General features: G+C 48.6%; 1 protein-coding gene across 1 annotated transcript in view; it reads right to left on the bottom strand.

The window, feature by feature from the left end:
* DOCK1 (dedicator of cytokinesis 1) overlaps positions 1-19,013 on the bottom strand; it is a 557,083-nt gene that overhangs the window by 27,548 nt on the left and 510,522 nt on the right. The window contains 6 exon segments of the mRNA XM_050803710.1: positions 5,179-5,262; positions 6,371-6,547; positions 9,678-9,764; positions 14,286-14,370; positions 15,816-15,894; positions 16,029-16,170. Of these exon segments, the coding sequence (XP_050659667.1) occupies positions 5,179-5,262; positions 6,371-6,547; positions 9,678-9,764; positions 14,286-14,370; positions 15,816-15,894; positions 16,029-16,170 (654 nt within the window).

Below are 19,013 nucleotides of genomic sequence, written 5' to 3'. Positions count from 1 at the left end.
ATTTATAGCACGCAGCTGTTGCCTCTCTTGATGCTCCAGGAAAGGAGGGAGTAGCAGTGCTCTCCTCACTCACAGCCCTCCTAGCCTGCTTTGAGGTTGCACCGACACAAAAGTTTGTTTTGTTGACAGCTGGGCCCAAACGCTAGGCACACGTCAGGCCTTTCTGGCCAGTTATCACCGAAACGACAGCATGCGGGAGAGATTTCAAAATACATGGGTTGTTTTAATATTCCCTATGAATTACTTGTGCAGATGGCAGCTTCCCCGGGGCTAGCTGCAGTTTACTCAGGGCCAGCAGTAGAAAATGCTCACTGTCAGCCTTCTGCCTCCTGAGTTCCGCCTTGGGGGATGACGCAGGCAGACTGGGACAACTTTTGGCGGGATGTCGAATGTGTTGTGTCTCTCTCTGGATGCAAAGGCAGGGATGTGTGGAGGCGCTGTGGCAAGGTGAAAGCACAGGCACCCTAGATACTAAAAGCATTTCTGATTTAGGGTGGGCCTTTCTCAGACTATAAAATGTAACCTAGTTTCTGAGTTTTGCTATTGTTGGTGTTGATGGTGGTGTGACAAAACTCTTAATTGGTCAGATTCTTTCTGTCAAAGAAGGTTCTTGCTAGATGACAGTTAAGACCATTTGCTTTAGGTCACTGGTGCTGCTCGAACTGCAATTTGACAGGTGAAATTTAGAAGGTGTGAGAATTCATGACTCTCAACAGTTGCTGACACTGATGGGAAATAACCTTCTTAGAGGACAGACCTGGTCCCGTTTTATGTCTACGTGGGGCTGAACTGCAGGTGTGATTCTAAATGGAAGAAGATAAGAGGATGCCCTGAGTAAACACATTCCAACGCACAAGGCACTTAACATACAGATAGACCGAGGGTCTTAAATGGTCTCTGGAGACCCTGTAGTTCAGTGGGTTCCACTCTGGCTAAGCATCAGAGTGTCTCGGGCAGATTCCTGAACCCTACCCTCCAGAGCCCTGATTTGCTGTAGGCAGATCCCAGGAATCTGCATTCGTAAAGAGCTTCTCAGAGCCCAGAGCTGGGAGAGCACTTTCCCTAAGTCGCACCTCTAGCTGATCAAAGCGAGCTTGCTGCCTGCGCTATAAAGGCGCCCTCCTGATGGGCCGTATTTGAAGTCTGCTCCTGTCTGTCCCCTGCGCAGATTCATGCCCTGAAAGCAGCGCAGAACATCTGGAAGCCTTGCTCAGTGCTCCAGGAGCACCACCCCTGGACACAACAGTCATGCTTGTCATCAGCTGGGGATGATGGCTGAGTTCAGCCTTTCATCTTTGTACTTTTCAAAAGAGAAATACGTACACATCACAGTAGTTTAATATGGGACTGTATGGATTTATCTTTGGATACTCGGCAGGGATGCTCCACAATGACAGCTGTGTACGGGGAAAGATGGAACTGTGCCTTTGAGAAAGGGACTCATGAGCTGGTGCCAGCTGCGAACCTAGAGGAGGCACCTCGCAGCGTGCACGCTGACTGCAACCTCCACCCAGCGAGGAGCAGGTCAGCCCATCCTCTGTTTCCGAGTTAGCAAGCAGGGCTGAGGAGGAGCTGTCTGGAACGTAGTAACCAACCTTCACAAACCACTGTAGGCTTTGGAGCTGTGCTTATTATACATCGGTGATGAAAACTTTGCACACGAGTCCTGGGGCTCCCAGGAGAAAAGCCTCACTCTGCCCTGACAGAGTTTCAGGAAAAAACCAAACCAGATGAACTAATACACAAAAAGAGAACAAAGCATTCTGATAAACTCAAACTTCTTATTTTTAACGAACATATGACTCAGCTGCCAATACCAAGACATGGGTTTTCCAAACATTTGCAAATGAATGCAAATCACAGGTGATGTTTGCAATATGCATTTTTCACCACTCTTTGATACAACGAAGTTACTAGAAAACTGATTCTTTTAACTTTCCTGTGACCTGCTTTAACATTCATCCTTTAATACAGTTATTAGGAATGATGACACGGTGCTGACATAAAGCTGCTCTCTGGGGAACAAATTATTTTCCTCTGTAGGACTTGAAACTCTTAAAATCCAATTTGCTGTAAAAGCTTACAGGAAAAAAAAAATCAATAGAACTTTTGCAGACCAAACTAGTTTTTTGTATAGCAATAGTTTTATAGCCTGCAGAGGAATTTTGAATTTCGTACCCTTTAGTACAAAATCTACAACATCTGAAATGGAAGCATTCACAATTTTAAACTCCCACTTTTTTAGTGACAGAGGGACACTGTCTACATGAGGCTTACATTCCATGCAAAGAAGCCACAGTTGGCCAACAATGTCCCTTTCAGTCAAACTCTGAGGACTTTCAAAACCATAATTCCAAATGCAGATTTCAAATGCAGACAGATTTGTGACAGTCTGATTTCTTCCCTCTTAATTTTTGTTTATATATACATATAAATAAAACTTCTCACTCATTAAGACGGCTATTATTTAAAAGACAAACAGGCCAGGAGCGCTGGCTCACACCTGTAATCCCAGCACTTTGGGAGGCTGAGGCCGGCGGATGAGAGCAAGAAATCGAGACCATCCTGGCCAACATTGTCTACTCTACTCTACTGAAAATACAAAAATTAGTTGAGCATGATGGTGCACGCCTATAGTCTCAGCTACTCGGGAGGCTGAGACAGGAGAATCGCTTGAACCTGGGAGGCGGAGGTTGCAGTGAGCCAAGATCTCACACCACTGCACTCCATCCTGGTGACAGAGCGAGACTCCATCTCAAAAAAAAAAAAAAAAGACAAAATAACAAGTCTTGTTGGGGGTGCAAAGAAGTTGGAATCATGCATTACCGCTGATGGGAATGTCAAATGGTGCTGTGACTGTAGAAGAGTTTGGCAGTTTCACAAAAAATAAACACAGAATACCACATGAGCCAGCAAGTCTAAATTTGGGTGTATACCCCAAACTATGGGAGTATTGAAAGCAGGGACTTGCGCAGGTATTTGTACACCCACATTCACAGCAGCATTGTTCACACCAGCCAAAAGGTAGAAACAACCCACATGTTGTTCCTCGACAGATCCGTGGAGAAACACATTGTGGTCCAGCACTATAATGGAGTATTACTCAGCCTTAAAAAGGAATGAAGTTCCGACACACGCTACAACATGGATGAACCTGGAAGACATTCTGCTAAGAGAAACAAGCCAGACAAATAAGGACCAGTGTTACACAATTCCACTCATATAAGGTATCTAGAGTAGGCAAATTCATAGAGACACAAAGTAGAATGGTGGTGACCAGGAGCTGGGTGGAGGGAGGAATGGGGAAGTTGTTCAATGGGTACAGAGTTGGAGCTTTGCAAGACGACAAGGCTTTGGAGATGGACGGTGGTGGTGCCGGTTGTACAACAACAATGTGAACGTACTTATTGCCTCTGAACTGGACACTTAAAAATGTTTGAGATGGGAAATTTTATGTTACTTACATTTTATCACAATTATTTATAACATATATATATAAAACATATATTATGTTTGTATAACAATATAAGTACTTAGAATTATAAAAATCCAACCCGTCCTATACATCTAAACACAAATTTAAAAGGACTCGTATCTTGGCTCACAACCAAAGCTCAGCCTTGCTCCACTCTGAGATGTCTCATTGGCCAATGTGCTGACAGCAGAGAAACCACTAAGAGGAGGCCCCGCTGGGATGCCAGAATAAAAATGCTCACAGTGGCCTGGTGCAGTGGCTCATGCCTGTAATCCCAGCACTTAGGGAGGCCAAGGCAGGCGGATCACCTGAGGTCAGGAGTTCAAGACCAGCCTGGCCAACATGGCAAAACCCCATCTTCACTACAAATACAAAAAAAATGAGCCGGGCATGGTGGCACACACCTGTAGTCCCAGCTACTAGGAAGGCTAAGGCAGGAGAATCACTTGAACCCCAGAGGAGGAGGTTGCAGCGACCTGAGATCACGCCACTGCACTCCAGCCTGGGCAACAGAGCGAGACTTCATCTCCAGAACAAACAAACAAACAAACAAACAAACAAACAAACAAACCTGCTCACAGTGAAGTCTCATAAGAGGAACAGCCTTGCCTTGTTCTTTTTTGTTTGTTTGTTTTTGACAGTTTTGCTCTTGTCACTCAGGCTGGAGTGCAGCGGCATGATCTCGGCTCACTGCAACCTCTGCCTCCCGGGTTCAATCGATTCTACTGTCTCAGCCTCCCAAGTAGCTGGGATTACAGGCATGCGCCACCACGCCTGGTGAATTTTGTATCTTGCCCTGTTCTGGACTGAGTACAGATCAACTGCACAGCATCTCTGGGCCTCGACTGGGAGACTAGGACCCCAGCTTAGCAAAGTGGCCTGAGCTATGACACCCAGTCCAAACCCATGCAGGCCTTTGCCTCCACCTCCCTCAACTCTCTTTACACAGTGTGGCGAGACCTCGGGGACAGCAGCCTCCTCGCCTCCCACATGAGAAAAGGAGGCCTAAAGTGGCAGTGGCCTAAAGCAGCAGAGCAGGCAGGTGCCGGCCAAGCGCTTGTAAGGACGGGCTCTTGATGACCCCTACACTTCAGGCTCAGGAAGGCTCTGAGAAGCACAGACACATCTGCTAGGTTCTGACACTGAACCCAAGGCACCCAGAGTCTGCCCTTTCAAGACGATGGCCCTCTGGGAAAGGCTCCAGAGGCTTCAGAAGCATGAGCAGAACAGTGAAATAACATGCACAACTTCAGCTGGGAAAACACAAATGAGGACACGCACCACTGCCAGAAGTGCACGAACAGGGAGAGGGTGCACCGCAGCTTCTGACCTACGTGCGTTTCACAGGGACTGCACTGGCCCGAGCGCCTTTCCTGGCATAGGCTAGAGCTCAAGGCTTCATGGCACTGAGCTCACCTCAATGTTCTATCAATACAGACAGACAAAGAGTTTTCCAACAGCTGGGAGGAAAGAGACCTTGTTCCTTTGCAAGAGATAATTTTCTGGGTGTTCAAATTCCTGACTGCAGCCCAGGAGCCGAGTTGATCATGACAGCAGTGGGTGGGTTCACCCAGGGACAATCACAGTCATGTGCATCATGACTGCAGCCCAGGGACCTCCATGCCGGCTGGTTGTGTGCTGAGCCTAGACCCTCCTAGCTTTCCTTCCCTCCAGCCATGCATGGCTCTCGCTGGACACCTTACCTGCCACGCAATCAGATCCTTGAGCTTCTCGATCTTTTCATGGGCCTCAGGGTGCTCCTGCAGGTACCGGTCTGTAAAGAAGGCCTGGTGGAGACAGGGAGAGTCACTCAGTGCACCTGCTCAGCAAACACAGGTTTTTGCACACTTACTGTGCTCCAGGCCCTGAGAATAGAGCTGTGCATAAAACAGATCCACACGGAGCTCACTGCAGACCTAGGGTCACACCCTCTGCAGCACCCAGGACAAAATGTCCCATAAGGGCAAACACCGAAAGTGGAGCTAATGGGCTGTCTACAGCAGCAATCCCGCTTCTTGGGGTCCAAGAAGGCCATAGCTGACCTGGTGGCTTGGTCCTGCTGGATGGCAGTGAATACAGCCCTCTCACCTACTCACATGCCCATGCCCCCCACCCAGCCCCTGCACCTGCCCAGGCCTGACCTACACCTGAATGCAACGAACTTCTTTGTGCAAGGGCGGGTAACCGCCTCCTCGCAGCCTTCTCTCAGGCAGCACCCCTCTTATCTCAGTTTTCACTCTGTCTAGATCAGGGGTCAACAAGCTTTTTTTGTGAAAGGCCAGACAGTAAACATTTTAGGTTTTGTGGACCATACAGGTCTCTATCACAACTACTCGATGCTGCCACTACTCAACTCGCCAGTTATAGTGTCAGGAAAATAGCCTCAGGCGGTAAGTAAGTACACAGGCACGGCCTTGTTCCAAAAGAGTTGCATTTACAAACACAGGCAGGGGCAGGCCCGTGGTCTAGGATATACCCTGTGTCCTTCAACTTCTACCCATTCCTACAGAGTTAGGATCCAGGGAGACCAGCAGGCCAGGTCCCCTCCACCGTCAAAGCGCTACCTCCCTAGTCCTGATATTCTGATGTTTTTGTTTAACTTTATCTTTTGGCCTTTAAGATCCCAGACCTTGCAAAAGCCACTGGAGGCCTGGGCACAGATAAGCCCAGCCTGGCTGTCTGGGGATGCCCAGGGGAGCCTTGCCAGGGGCTCAGGCCTTGACTTTGCTGCAGCCTTCAGGGGCTACCACTGGCTGCTGCTGCCTGGCCTTGGCTGGGCCACTGCTAAGATTGTTCAATGAGACCAGGCGCGTTTCTGGGCTTTGGGGACTCTGGAATTTTCAGTCTGTCCCAGGGCAGGACTGCCTGCCCAGAGCAAGCTGGTGGATCCCGTGCCTTTTCGTAGTTTGTGAAGCCCCCCATGACAGCTGGGTCCACGATGCCGTTCAGGAGCATGGAGAGTGGGTTGATGGGCAGGCTGGGGTCATCCAGGTGCTGCTGCACCATGCTGTTGATCTTGTCGTTCGTCAGCTGCATGGTCTCGATGGCGTTCTCCAGGGGGCTGATTTCCACCTGCAAGGAGAGGGGAGAGCCCGAATGTCAGCCCCATGGCTGCCTCCACTCCCGGGGTCTCACCAGAGGAGCCACGTGCTCTGGGGCAGGCTTCCTGCTCCTCCATGAACCTTTCTTCCAAACAGAATTTTTGGGCAGCTGGGCATTTTATTATTATTGTTTTTCTCATAGATGAAAATTCCAAAGGAACAAAGCAAAGCTGCTGCTCTGCTCTGGGGGTGGGGGCTGTGTGTGCACGTGGCTATGCACACATGTGGTCATCCCGGGAAAACACACAGCCTTGAGTGGTGCTTGAACACACCTGCTTCAGAACAGAGACTTCCAATTCTGTTCTTGTTCTCTGCTTGCTGTGCAGAGGGAGATGTTCGGGACTTGAGGAATCCAGGCCCGGGCAGCCTGCACTACCTGTCCAGTTAGGGAGGGCAAAGGAGGTCAAGGGAGGGCCCTGCCATGGCACCACACACCATCATGTGAAGGAGGAGTGATGGGCAGGTGCAGTGGCTCCCGCCTGCAATCCTAGCACTTTGGGAGGCTGAGGTGGGTGGATCACCTGAGGTCAAGTTCGAGACCAGCCTGGCCAACATAGCAAAACCCTGTCTCTACTAAAAATACAAAAATTAGCCAGGTGTAGTGGTGCATGCCTGTAATCCTGGCTACTCGGGAAGCTGAGGCAGTAGAATTACTTGAACCCAGGGGGCAGGGGTTGCAGTGAGCCGAGATTGCACCACTGTACTCAGGCTGGGCAACAGAGTGAGACTCCAAAAAACAAACAACAACAACAACAACAAAGAGAGCTCATGGCCCCCGGGGTTGGGAGGAAAAGGCTGCTTGGAGCACTCAGGCTGCCCTCACAGGCCTCATTTGCACACCTGCCATGGTTAACGAGACTGTCAGTGCTGGAGGTAGGGGACTGACCATCTGTCCTCCTGGCTCCCAGTGCATGTCTCTCAGAGACCTCCACCCTCTTTCTCTGAGGGCCCCACAGGGCCTGGCCAAGTCTCAGCCCAGTGCCCTCCAGCTCAGCCCTAAGGTGCCAGGGCAACGTGGCTGGCTTGGTCTAAGGCAGGGACCACAGCTGCCCTCAGATCTTGCTTGAGCAGACCAAACCTCCTCCTCACGCTGGGCCACGGGGACCACGTCCCAGGGTGACCCTGGCAATAACTTTGCTCCTTCCAAAGGAGGCGTGATGGGCCCCTACCCGTGCCCAAGAGCTCTGGGTATCTTCATGTCTGGCGTTCTTCCTGCTGCAGCCTCCAGGGGACTGCCTGCGAGTTGGGGGTGGGGCAGGGCAGAGATGAACAGAGAATGGGCCATTCTGTCCATCAGCAACCCCAGACTGGCACTCCTAGGTGGCTGTGGAGATAACAGAGGCTCTCTGCCCACCGATGTCACTGTCCTTGCACTGATGGAGGGACAGCCTCGGGGAGATTGTGATACACTGGGTGTGGCCAGCCAAGTGCACACTGCTGAGAGGGCCCCTTGTCTGGTGTCCTGGACAGCAGGCATAGCCATGCTGTCCTGAACCCACAACTTGCTTTGCCAGGCCCTACATTTCATCCCCGGCACAGTTTCACCAAATGCACACTCCAGGGCAGTATTCCACCTGGGCTGACTGTTAACTCCCTGTTACTAATCTCATTTGTGCTAAGAAAGAATCCTTCCTATTTTTATGGAACAAGGTTAGCTGCTGCTCCTACAGATATCCCACGGGTGTTGGTCCCAAGTGGCATAAGGAGGGCACCAGGGTTTGGCAGCAGGATGTCAGTCCTGCCATTCTGGGATTATTTGCCTTCCTGGCCTCTTAGTCTGTTCAAAATGGCCAACGCACCTGAGGAGAAGTTGCATCCTCACGAAAGCTCAGGGCTCCCCTCTCCACCTCCCTAAGCTCCTGCATCCGGCAGCCACTGGCTGGCAGGCCGCGATTACAAAGGGCTCATGCGCAGAGGGTGATTAAGAGGATCACGGCCTGTTTAGGTGGAGGGCCTGCTCTTCTGTTGTCTCTTGTATGTACAGTGCTTCACCAGCTACAAAGGGACCCAGCAAAGGCGGTGCATTTTTACCACCTGACACACAACTCCTAAAGCCTTCTATCTGTCAGGGGCTGCCTGGCTGCTAGGGGCACAGAAAGCGAACTCCAGAGCAGAAAGTGCCCCCAGGAGGGGTAGGCGAAGAGCCCTGGGTGCTTCGAGAATAAAGAGGTGGCTCTGACCACAGGCGACCTCTCAAAGAGAATGGCCCATAGCTGCCCATAGCTCATGCTGGTGTGGGCAAAGGAGAAGCCTCGGCGCTGGACACGCAGCTGGGCAGACAGGTGCCGGCCAAATCCTAGAGACGAATAATCAGGGGTTTCGGGGGGACTCATTGAAAACTAAATGGCAAGGACCACCCCCCTCAGTGAGTTCTTGCTGGGGGAAAACAAAAGGCATTGAGACACATGAACAAACACATATTTCAATCAGATGTTTTTATATTGCCAGTTGCCTTGGCCTTGACATTTCAATACTGTCAATAAATCTGCTGCTCAACTCCGGTTCATGTAAATGAAACTGTCCAATAGCTCACTGCAAATGTGAGTTTCATGTAAATGAAATGGTCCCATCGCAAAGCAAGGTTCAGCTTTGCTGAGAGGTGGAAATCGTTATTTCTTTAAAAAGGGTCAGGGAAGAGTATGTTCTCAGGCTATTCTTACTTGAAATGGGCAAGAAGTATTAATTAATAGTTGTTTGTCACGTAAAAGGCAATAAAACCATCAGGAAAAAATATCTTTAAAAAAGTTCATGTAAATTGCAATTTGTCTTAAGCTTTTCACTTGGTTAACAGAAAGCACTGTCAAACAGCACAGCTATGACTGAATTTAAATATGCTGTAAGAATAAATGAAATCTTCATTCTGGTTTTTTGATAAGCTAGAGTTGGTCGTGATTACACAGCATTTCCACTAGAATATGAATACGCGTGGGCGAGGAGATATTGATGCTCTCAAGAACAGGCAGGGTGGTTACGTGAACTGTAGGGTCTGCTGTGTGCACACTGACACACTGGCCACGGGGCATGAGCAGGTGAAGAAGGCGTGGCAGACTGTATTGAGGAAGGGAACGGACAATTCCTTCTGGGGTGGGGGCCATCCTTACCATGAAAACAGACTTGACCTCAAACCACCTTAAAATTCCAGGTAATTTATATGCAGTTGTGTATATGGTTCTCTCGATCCACATATTCTGCAAAGGAAACACACACACACAACACGGGTTAGAAGGATGTCAGCAGGTGGACAGCTCTGCCTTAAGGGGGATTTACAGAATAACTCCACAGTAGTCAGGTCCTTCAGCAGGACAGGGTCTGTGGTGCTCAGCACAGGGCACGTGTGCCTTCAGGTAGTACCTCACAGGCCACGCTCTGCCTAACAGTCCCTCAGGATACATCAAAGTATCTGCTGTCCCCTAGCCAACACTGTCCACCACTCTGGTATATGACAATGCAGGTATACTAGGTGAGTGAGAAAGATGTGTACACTCCAAAATGAGGCATGGGGAGCCCCTCATGACCAAAGAGATTTTGAGAGAGGCTCCAAAGAAGTCTTACATTAGCCAGTGTTCCTAAGAAACTAAAAGGGGTAAACACATGTTTGGGAGACTGGATTTAATCCAAGTGACCTCTGATGTTCTGATAAAACCAGTCGGTATTTTAAGCTTTAAAAATTTTTGACGTGGCCGGTTGCAGTGGCTCACACCTGTAATCCCAGCACTTTGGGAGGCCGAGGCAGGCGGATCACAAGGTCAGGAGATTGAGACCATCCTGGCTAACACGGTGAAATCCCGTCTCTACTAAAAATACGAAAAATTAGCCGGGCGTGGTGGCAAGTGCCTGTAATCCCAGCTACTTGGGAGGCTGAGGCAGGAGAATGGCATGAACCCGGGAGGCAGAGGTTACAGTGAGCCGAGATCACGCCACTGCACTCCAGCCTGGGGGGCAGAGCAAGACTCCGTCTCAAAACAAAAAAACAAAACAAAACAAAGTTTTGACGTAACTAATATGTTTACATGAGAACATAAAGATATGGAAACAGCAGGAGGAAAAACCCTCCCCTACCTAAAGCTGATAATCTACATGCTTTAGTATCTATTGTTCAAGACTTCTTACTAAGTATTAAAAAGTATATCTATGCATATTTTAAATAAAAACATCATTTATCGGTGTTCTTTGTAAAATAATGTATTACATATCACAGGAAACTGTTCTAAGCCAATAAATATAATCCTACTTCTCTTTAGGGATTGCACAAAAGCTCCATCGCAGGGGTCAACTGGAAACCCTACCCTACCGCCTCTTTTATACTGTCTAGCTGGCAACAATCTTCTGCCGTTCCAACCTCCCTGCACTGCAGGGTCACCGAGCAGTCTGAGTCTGTCAACAGGAATCTAGACTTAAGCAGATGGGATAATGGGATGCCAGTCATTCCGGAAAACTGGACAGGCGCGGGGGCTCACACCTGTAATCCCGGCACTTTGGGAGGCCAGAGCAGGCAGACTGCCTGAGCTCAGGCCTTCGAGACCAGCCTGGGCAATGTGGCAAAACCCCATCTCTACTAAAAATACAAAAATCAGCCAAGTGTGGTGGCAGGTGCCTGTAGTCTCAGCTACTCAGGAGGCTGAGGCACGAGAATCGCTTGAACCCGGGAAGCGGAGCTTGCAGGGAGCTGACATTACACCACTGCACTTCAGCCTGGGCAACAGAGCGAGATTCTGTTTCCAATTAAAAAAAAAGAATTCAGAAAACTGGCTTGGACCTTGGAAAGCATTTATCCCACACTTCTAAGGGAAGGAGCTGGTTGAAGCCACAGGGACACAAGCAAGACCTCCATGTCCCAGGCCAGTCCTCCTTTGCCCCATGGGGACGGCTCCCTCAGGTTTTTGTCCTAGCAATGGAAGCAGGTCTGGCCCTCTCACATCCACCTCTAGAACAGATTCCAGTGCTTTTTCTCATGTCAATATGCCCTGAGAGGGACCTCTGGGTTCCATCCTGGGCTTTACGGCCAGCTCCTGCTCACACAGGCCCTGTCTCATCTTCCTCCTTGTCAGTGCCCTCACTCCCCAGCACGTCAGTCACCCCTTGCCAGGTGTGCAGGTGTGAGCCACCTTGCTCTGCTCTCGGCCTGTTGGGCAGCTTCCCCAGCCCGCTGCACTTGGAGCTGGGCTCCCTGCTGTAGGGCCGGAGCCTGGCTTCCCAGTAGAGCAAAAGACTTTGTACTTATCTGAGGTTTTGGGGGGCATGTGAAGGACCAAATCCTGCGGCTTCCGAACACTTTGTCCAAGTGCCTGGACCTAAACGGGGCCGTTAGGGGACTTCAGGGCCATTTAGAAGAAGCATAGCCTCTGGGCTCAGCACAGCTCAAAATGTCAAGAGCTTTCGTTATTCTTAGCTCTGCACCCAACTGGCTGCGCACCCTTCAGCAGTTCACTTGACCTCCTTGTGTCTATTTCTTTATAGTCTAAGAATATATCTACTTGCCAGATGGGAGAGGTATGAGGGAAATTCAAGAACTGCCTATAAATCCCACAGTTGAGGGACTCCATATAAATACTAGCGTTAGTGCTTGTGATGACAGTAACAGGCGCAGACTGCTCTGAAAGCCACTGCCCTTAGCGAGGGTGTCCAGGTTAGACATGCCTAGTTCTGCCCGCACTGCTACAGACAATAGATACTGCAGTGACCAGTCCTGGAGGAGGTCCAGGGTGCTGGGTTCACCAATAAATAGGGTCTTAATCTTCAACCAACCAACCTGCTGGGACTGCACAATACTGCAGATTCCACCAACTCCAAGCTCCTTTGTGCTCCTTGGTGACACCAAGGAATCTGGCCTCAGGGCTGGAAGGAACTTCCCCATGGCTCTTAAGAGCTGAGATAGGAGACTCACAGGTACTGCCCTGAGGATCCGATGACTGGCGGACCCCTGAGGGATTGGCAGGGAGAGTGGGTAGACGCCACTCTTCACTTGAGGCAACCCTGCTGGAAGGGTTCTGAGCTTTGCTCTGGTCAGGAGTAGGGTGCTAATTCACCTTTGACCTTGATAGCCTAGATGCCTTCAGACGGCACACAAGAGAAGTCATTCTCAGCAGAGCTGGTCCTCCTTGGGGGACCCCAGACTAATGCCTCCTTGCAATATAGGACTACATAGGGATTTCCGGAGGTTTCCCAGGCAAGATGGATAAACATTAACATTTTTAAAAAATTATGGCTTCTTTGATGCCTTTTCAACATGGATCCACTCACTTGAGCCCAGGAGTTCAAGACGAGCCTGGGCAACATAGATCCCACCTCTATACAAAAAAATAAATAAAATAAAAATACAAATGAATCCATGAAAGCAGTTTGTATGTAGAATTTTTAAAAGGCTCTATGGCCGGGTGCAGTGGCTCACGCCTATAATCCCAGCACTTTGGGAGGCTGAAGTGGGCGGATCACGAGGTCAGGAGATTGAGACCATTCTGGCTAACACGGTGAAACCCCGTCCAAACACACGAAAATAAAAGAAAACTAAAACACAAAAAATTAGCCGGGCGTGGTGGTGGGCACCTGTAGTGCCAGCTACTGGGGAGGGTGAGGCAGGAGAAAGGTGTGAACCCGGGAGGCAGAGCTTGCAGTGAGCCAAGATTGCACCACTGCACTCCAGCCTGGGTGACAGAGTGAGGCACTGTCTCAAAAAAAAAAAAAAAAAAAAAAAAAAAAAAGGCTCTAAAGATGTTTGCTGTTATTTCTACAACTCAAATGCCGTGGTTTGCAACAGGGGGTAGATGTTTTATTTTGCCATTTCTGGAAACTTTTTTTTTTTTTGATGGAGTTTCACTCTTGTCCCCCAGGCTGGAGTGCAATGGAGCGATCTCGGCTCACTGCAACCTCTGCCTCCTGGGTTCAGGCGATTCTCCCGCCTCAGCCTCCCAAGTAGCTGGGATTACAGGCATGTGCCACCACGCCCAGCTAATTTTGTACTATTAGTAGAGACAGCGTCTTACCGTGTGGGTCAGGCTGGTCTCGAACTCCTGAACTAATGTGATCCACCTGCCTCAGCCTCCCAAAGCGTTGGGATTACAGGCATGAGCCACCACGCCCAGTCTGGAAATCTTTTTGATTGGCTGTCCCAACTGGGGTGGTGACACTGGCACCTAGTAGGCAGAGTTCAGGGATGCTGCCAAACATCCCTGGACGCACAGGATGGCCCCACCACAGAGAACAACCCAGTCTGTATCGCCAGTAGTGCTGGGGTCAACCCTGCAGTTGTGTGTTGTGCTCCAGTGAAGTTCAGGTGCTGGATACTGAGTTAGGATGAGCACCTGAGTTAGGAATGAGTTCATGTGCTGCAGGAAGCACCTGCAGGAAGCCACGTCAGCACCCAGCACCTCAGCACTCCATGGGCCCATTTGTAACTAGCGATAATAGGCACCTGCTTTCTCACCTGGGGCTCACGGGGAAGGCAGGCTACTCATATGGGAGCTCCGGCATTCGGACGGCACAGGCTCCTTATCAAATATCTCAGTGACCTTAGTCATATTGTTAGTGAAATGGCAATTAGTTTTTCTAACTTTGGAGGGAGTAATAGATTAGAATTTCTGCACACAATATACAGAGACATTTAATACTGCCCTGTGGCTGCCTTTGAGGCCTCGCTTCTCCACTGGCAGTTCTATTGGTGGTAGAATGATATTTTTTGTTTGTTTGTTTGTTTTGGTGGTTTGTTTTTTTACCGCAAATTCATTGTCTGGGTTTTTCTCTCCTTTCCGGATTGGCCGAGAATATTCAAATCGCTGGACCTCGTTCACCCTGTAAAAACTATACAGAGACAGACAGATCATTAGACATTTAACCCGGCAAACAGCCAATTTGCTTTTGGACACAGGGTCTGGCCTTAGAATATGTCACTGCCGCCTGCAAAATCTCCCTAACCTTGACCTGAAGCCATCGCCTTGGCGTCCTCTCCCAGTCAGGGAGATGTTGGCAGGTGGAAAAATTAACTTGAGTTTTTGCCTCTTCCCTGTCCCCGCCAACACCTCGAGGGAAAACAGAAGCTGAGTAAGAGTGAAATGAGCAAGAACACAGGAAAGGTGAAGCGAAGGAGAGAGAAAAAAGGCTTTTGTGTTCAATGTATGTGTTTATTATTATTTTTAAAAAGTATCACATACTTTAGTTTCAGATCTACAAAGTACAGATTTTGCAACCACCGCAAGAGTGACACACAGGAAAACGTAAGTAACCTGCCTCCGCGGCCAGGGTGGGAGACAGGCTATCCGCATGCACAGGGAGGGCGTGGAGAGACCAAGACCGATTCCTCCCCTGCACTGAAATGCAGGCAGGCTTCCACAGCAGCAGAAACTACTGCATCTGAGAAGGCTCTAAGCTTCACTATTTGCTTAAGGCCTCTGAAAAAAAAAAGGTTGCAACCCTTAAAATGTATGCCTTGTGAGAGCAGTCATTTGTAAACACACGGGGTCCCTGTTTATTTCCCATTATTGCTGAAGAAAGGTCAAAGAAACAATGAAAGGTCAAAGAAACCACCAAACTTCAGGAAGCAAAATGAAGCAGATCCTAAGGAATATGAAGTCATCAAAGAGATTAATATTTTCACCAGAACATGGATCAAACAGAACAGCAAAGTCTTAATATCAAACACATCTGTTAAAGCATTCTATGCCATTGCTAAGTCAGGTGCGATTCAACCGACAGGCAGAAAATCTCATTCAACTATGGACAGTTGACTCAGGGGGCTTAAAAGCCCCCTCATAATCCTACATTATGGAATTGCTGTGCTGTGAGGCTGAAGGGTTCTCCTGTGTGTCACCAGGAGCAAATGTGCAAATCCCATTTCCCACCTTTCGAAATGCAAACATTCAGGCCGCACTCACGTGTATGGACTTGGCTTTGCTGGAAATGGGCAGGATGCACTGCTGGGAAGCTCCCTAGGAGATTGTACCCCGTGGGGCAGGCCTATAAAGGAGACCAGACGGCCTCCACTGCCCGCTTAGGTTTTTGCCATCAGCTGACTTTGGGAAAGGAATAGGCTTTGCACGTTCCCAGCACACGGATTAACATCTCCTTTCACTTTTTTTGGATGCTGAAAATAATTAGCTTCCCTTGCTCTTCAAAGAGGACAGAAAGAGCATTTGGAAAGCGAATCAAAGGCTAAAAATCATCCTTTAAAAGGTGGAATCATTAGGAAGAGATCTGTCCACACAGCCTCTTACAACCCTCATGTTGGGTAAGAAAAATGGGATGATTACCTTACAATCTGCTCTGACACTGGCCTGTGAAACTTAGGAGGCAGATCGAGTTTGGGCTTCACTGTGAAGCACTGAATATCTGAGGTGAGGGGGTTAAGGACCGCTAAGGCAGCACAGACATCAACCATGAGAGAGGCCCCCCATCACACCCAACCACCCAAATGAACGGCGTCGCCACGGCTTCAGAGTTGACGCGGTTGTCTTAAAGGATACACTGGCCAGGGGAGTTTTTAATATCGTCGCCTGGTGGAGATGTTGTCTTCATTTTCTCGGCGTTTGGAAACTGAGTTAACAGTCGAGCCTCAAAATCTTCCCGGCGCTCATACTCTTTCCCTCGGTAAATGAAAACTTTTCCCTGGAAAGGGTGACATTCATTTAATAACACCACAGAGAAAGGGCCAGGAAGAGTTCACATGCAATGTGCTGGTCTTAAAATATGCCTTACGGGTTCTTACAAAATGTCATTGAATTTAAGGACAACTTGTAATTTTTTTTTTTAACTTGCGTTGGCTTTGTTAATCAAGAACACATGGTCATCAAGCATGTAAGTTAATACTGTTTAAGAGGCATTCAACACTGAGCTACTAACATCTGTGCTAAGTTTTCATCTTGACAGTAACAACTGATTTAAAAACTATGTGAAAAACCAAATGAACACTCAGAAGCTTACAACAGAGCGGGCATGAAAGGGTTAGAAGGGGGTAAGGCAGCCAGGGCAAGTGGATAATGATGTCCATGCTTTTTCTGGTTTTTGTTTTCTTTTCAGGTAGGCCCTAATGAAGTCGTTTTCATTCTGCCATAAGAATTTTTTTTTTTTTCCTTGAGACGGAGTCTCGCTCTGTCGCCCAGGCTGGAGTGCAGTGGCTGGATCTCAGCTCACTGCAGCCTCTGCCTCCCGGGTTTACGCCATTCTCCTGCCTCAGCCTCCTGAGTAGCTGGGACTACAGGCGCCTGCCACCTCGCCCGGCTAGTTTTTTGTATTTTTTTTTTTTAGTAGAGACGGGGTTTCACCGTGTTAGCCAGGATGGTCTCGATCTCCTGACCTCGTGATCCGCCCGTCTCGGCCTCCCAAAGTGCTGGGATTACAGGCTTGAGCCACCGCGCCCGGCCCATTCTGCCATAAGGAATTTAAGAGAGCATGAGCTAAGGTGGGGTCCCAGCGCCTGAGCACGGCCACTCCGCGCCGACTCCTGTGAGACACAGTCGAGGTGAGCAGAACCCGAGGGGAAGGGATGTAGTCCAGAGCCCAGAGCTACTAAGTTCCTGGCCTCCCCCGAGGGAGTGACTGGAGAAGGACGGAGAGCAGGACTTCCCTTCCTGCACTTAAGAGTGCTGGTGCAGGTCATTATTCATCAACATATGTCAAGATAAAATACACAGAGCTCTTCTTGGAAGGGCTGGGTTTGGTCCATCTCCAATGACACTTTTGTCACCTCCATAAATTCCAAGTTGGAGTGTCAGTCCACTGGGGTTGTTATAGATGGCTAGGCTAGGCTAGGCAGCCTGGGGCGTGGAGGGGAGTTAAGTAGGTAAGTTTTCTTCCTTCCACAAGGCTGTCTTGTTGAGGTCTTTTCTGCCTGAGTGTGACACAGTCCTCTGTAAATACACCTGTAAGGAACGTTTTTCTTACAAGATGTAACAGGTCTCCCTGTTTTCCCGAATTCAACACGTGTGTTCTGAGTGTCACCTGGGTCACAGAAAGGGGCCAATGAGTATCTAGTGTAATGTTGCTGCTGGTTTTGGAAGCCTTCTACCTCCCGCCACCCACCCTGTCCCATCTAGGCTGTCTCAACTGAAATGAAAACTGCCACAAGGAGAAGACAGCAAGCAGGAGTCACCGGGGTACAAGAAACAGAAGTCTGGGGGTAACGCTTTCCAGGACGGGATGTGGTTGCTGAGGTGCTTCTGTTCTTCGATCGGGGGACGCTGGGAAAGAACCTCCAGGCTGGCTGCTCCCAAGTCAGCTGCAGCCTTGCCCCATCTGCAGTCACTCCTGGACAGGTGCCAGAGAGGGAGACGAACAGACAGAGGCAGCCAGAGGACAGCACCTTGCTGCATATTCTTACACTTATCCCCTAAAGACCAAGATTGAAGTCAAATTAAAATTTGTCTAACTAATGGATTTTCAAAAGGATTAAGAGAGATCGTATGACACCGAATCAACTGATCCCTGCTGTGGTCTGAATGTTTGTAGCCCCCAAAATTCAGATGCTGAAACCTAACCACCAAGGTGACAGTATTAGAAGGTGGGGCCTCTGGAAGGGAATTAGGTATTGGGGCTCCACCCTTGTGAAAGGGATCAGTGCCTTAGAAAAGAGGGCCCAGAGAGCTGCCTGCCCTTTCCACCCCGTGAGAACAGGTGGAAGGCGCCATCTACGAGGAATGGCCCTCCTCAGACTCCAAATCTGCTGGCACCTTGATCTTGGACTTCCCAGCCTCTGGAACTGGGAACAACACATTCTGTTGCTTATAAAGTACCCAGTCTAAGGTATTCTGTTACAGCAGCCCCAGTGGACTAAGACAGTCCCCTTCCCTCGCCCCAGCTTATTCTGAGTTCTCCTAAATCACTAAAAAAGAACCAGTTTAAGAATTGAATTCTTTTTCACTTTGTGCTTAGATATGTCTTAAAAGTACCATTATGGAAGAAAAATATTCTATTTATCTCCAAAAAAAAAAGTCAAGCAGAAACCAGATAAAATGTAGTCTTAATTAGAAATATAAATACACAGTTTGAATATCTTCTAAGGCTATATAAAGCCACACACTTCCAAAATTCAGTAAGATTTAATGTATAACAGACTACTATGAAACTAGCAAGCATTTTTCTTATGCTTTACATAAGAAAGACATAATAATAAAAATGTATATAAAAACTTTAATAGAAAAACGCTGGTAAGTTATAGATAAAAACACGAAAAACATTTTCGGAAAATGTCAGTTACTTTGCATTCTGAAATGATCCCTTCGAACATGAAAACAAGGGGAAAATGTACATATAGTCAAAGATATTTATTCCTTGTAAGACCTATAAATATTAATATGAGCACAAACAACAGTGAGATCCATTTTTAGAGAAAAACAAAGCAAAAGGGACAGCTAGTCAGTTCTTGGAGGCTCCTCTCCAGCAGGGCATGAAGCACTCAAACATTCCGCCCACTTTTTGGTAACTTGCTAGTGTCACTGGCAGATTGACCCCTG

This window comes from Macaca thibetana, chromosome 9 (assembly GCF_024542745.1).
Source record: "Macaca thibetana thibetana isolate TM-01 chromosome 9, ASM2454274v1, whole genome shotgun sequence".
NCBI lineage: Eukaryota > Metazoa > Chordata > Mammalia > Primates > Cercopithecidae > Macaca > Macaca thibetana.
This window is presented reverse-complemented; position numbering and strand designations above follow the sequence as displayed.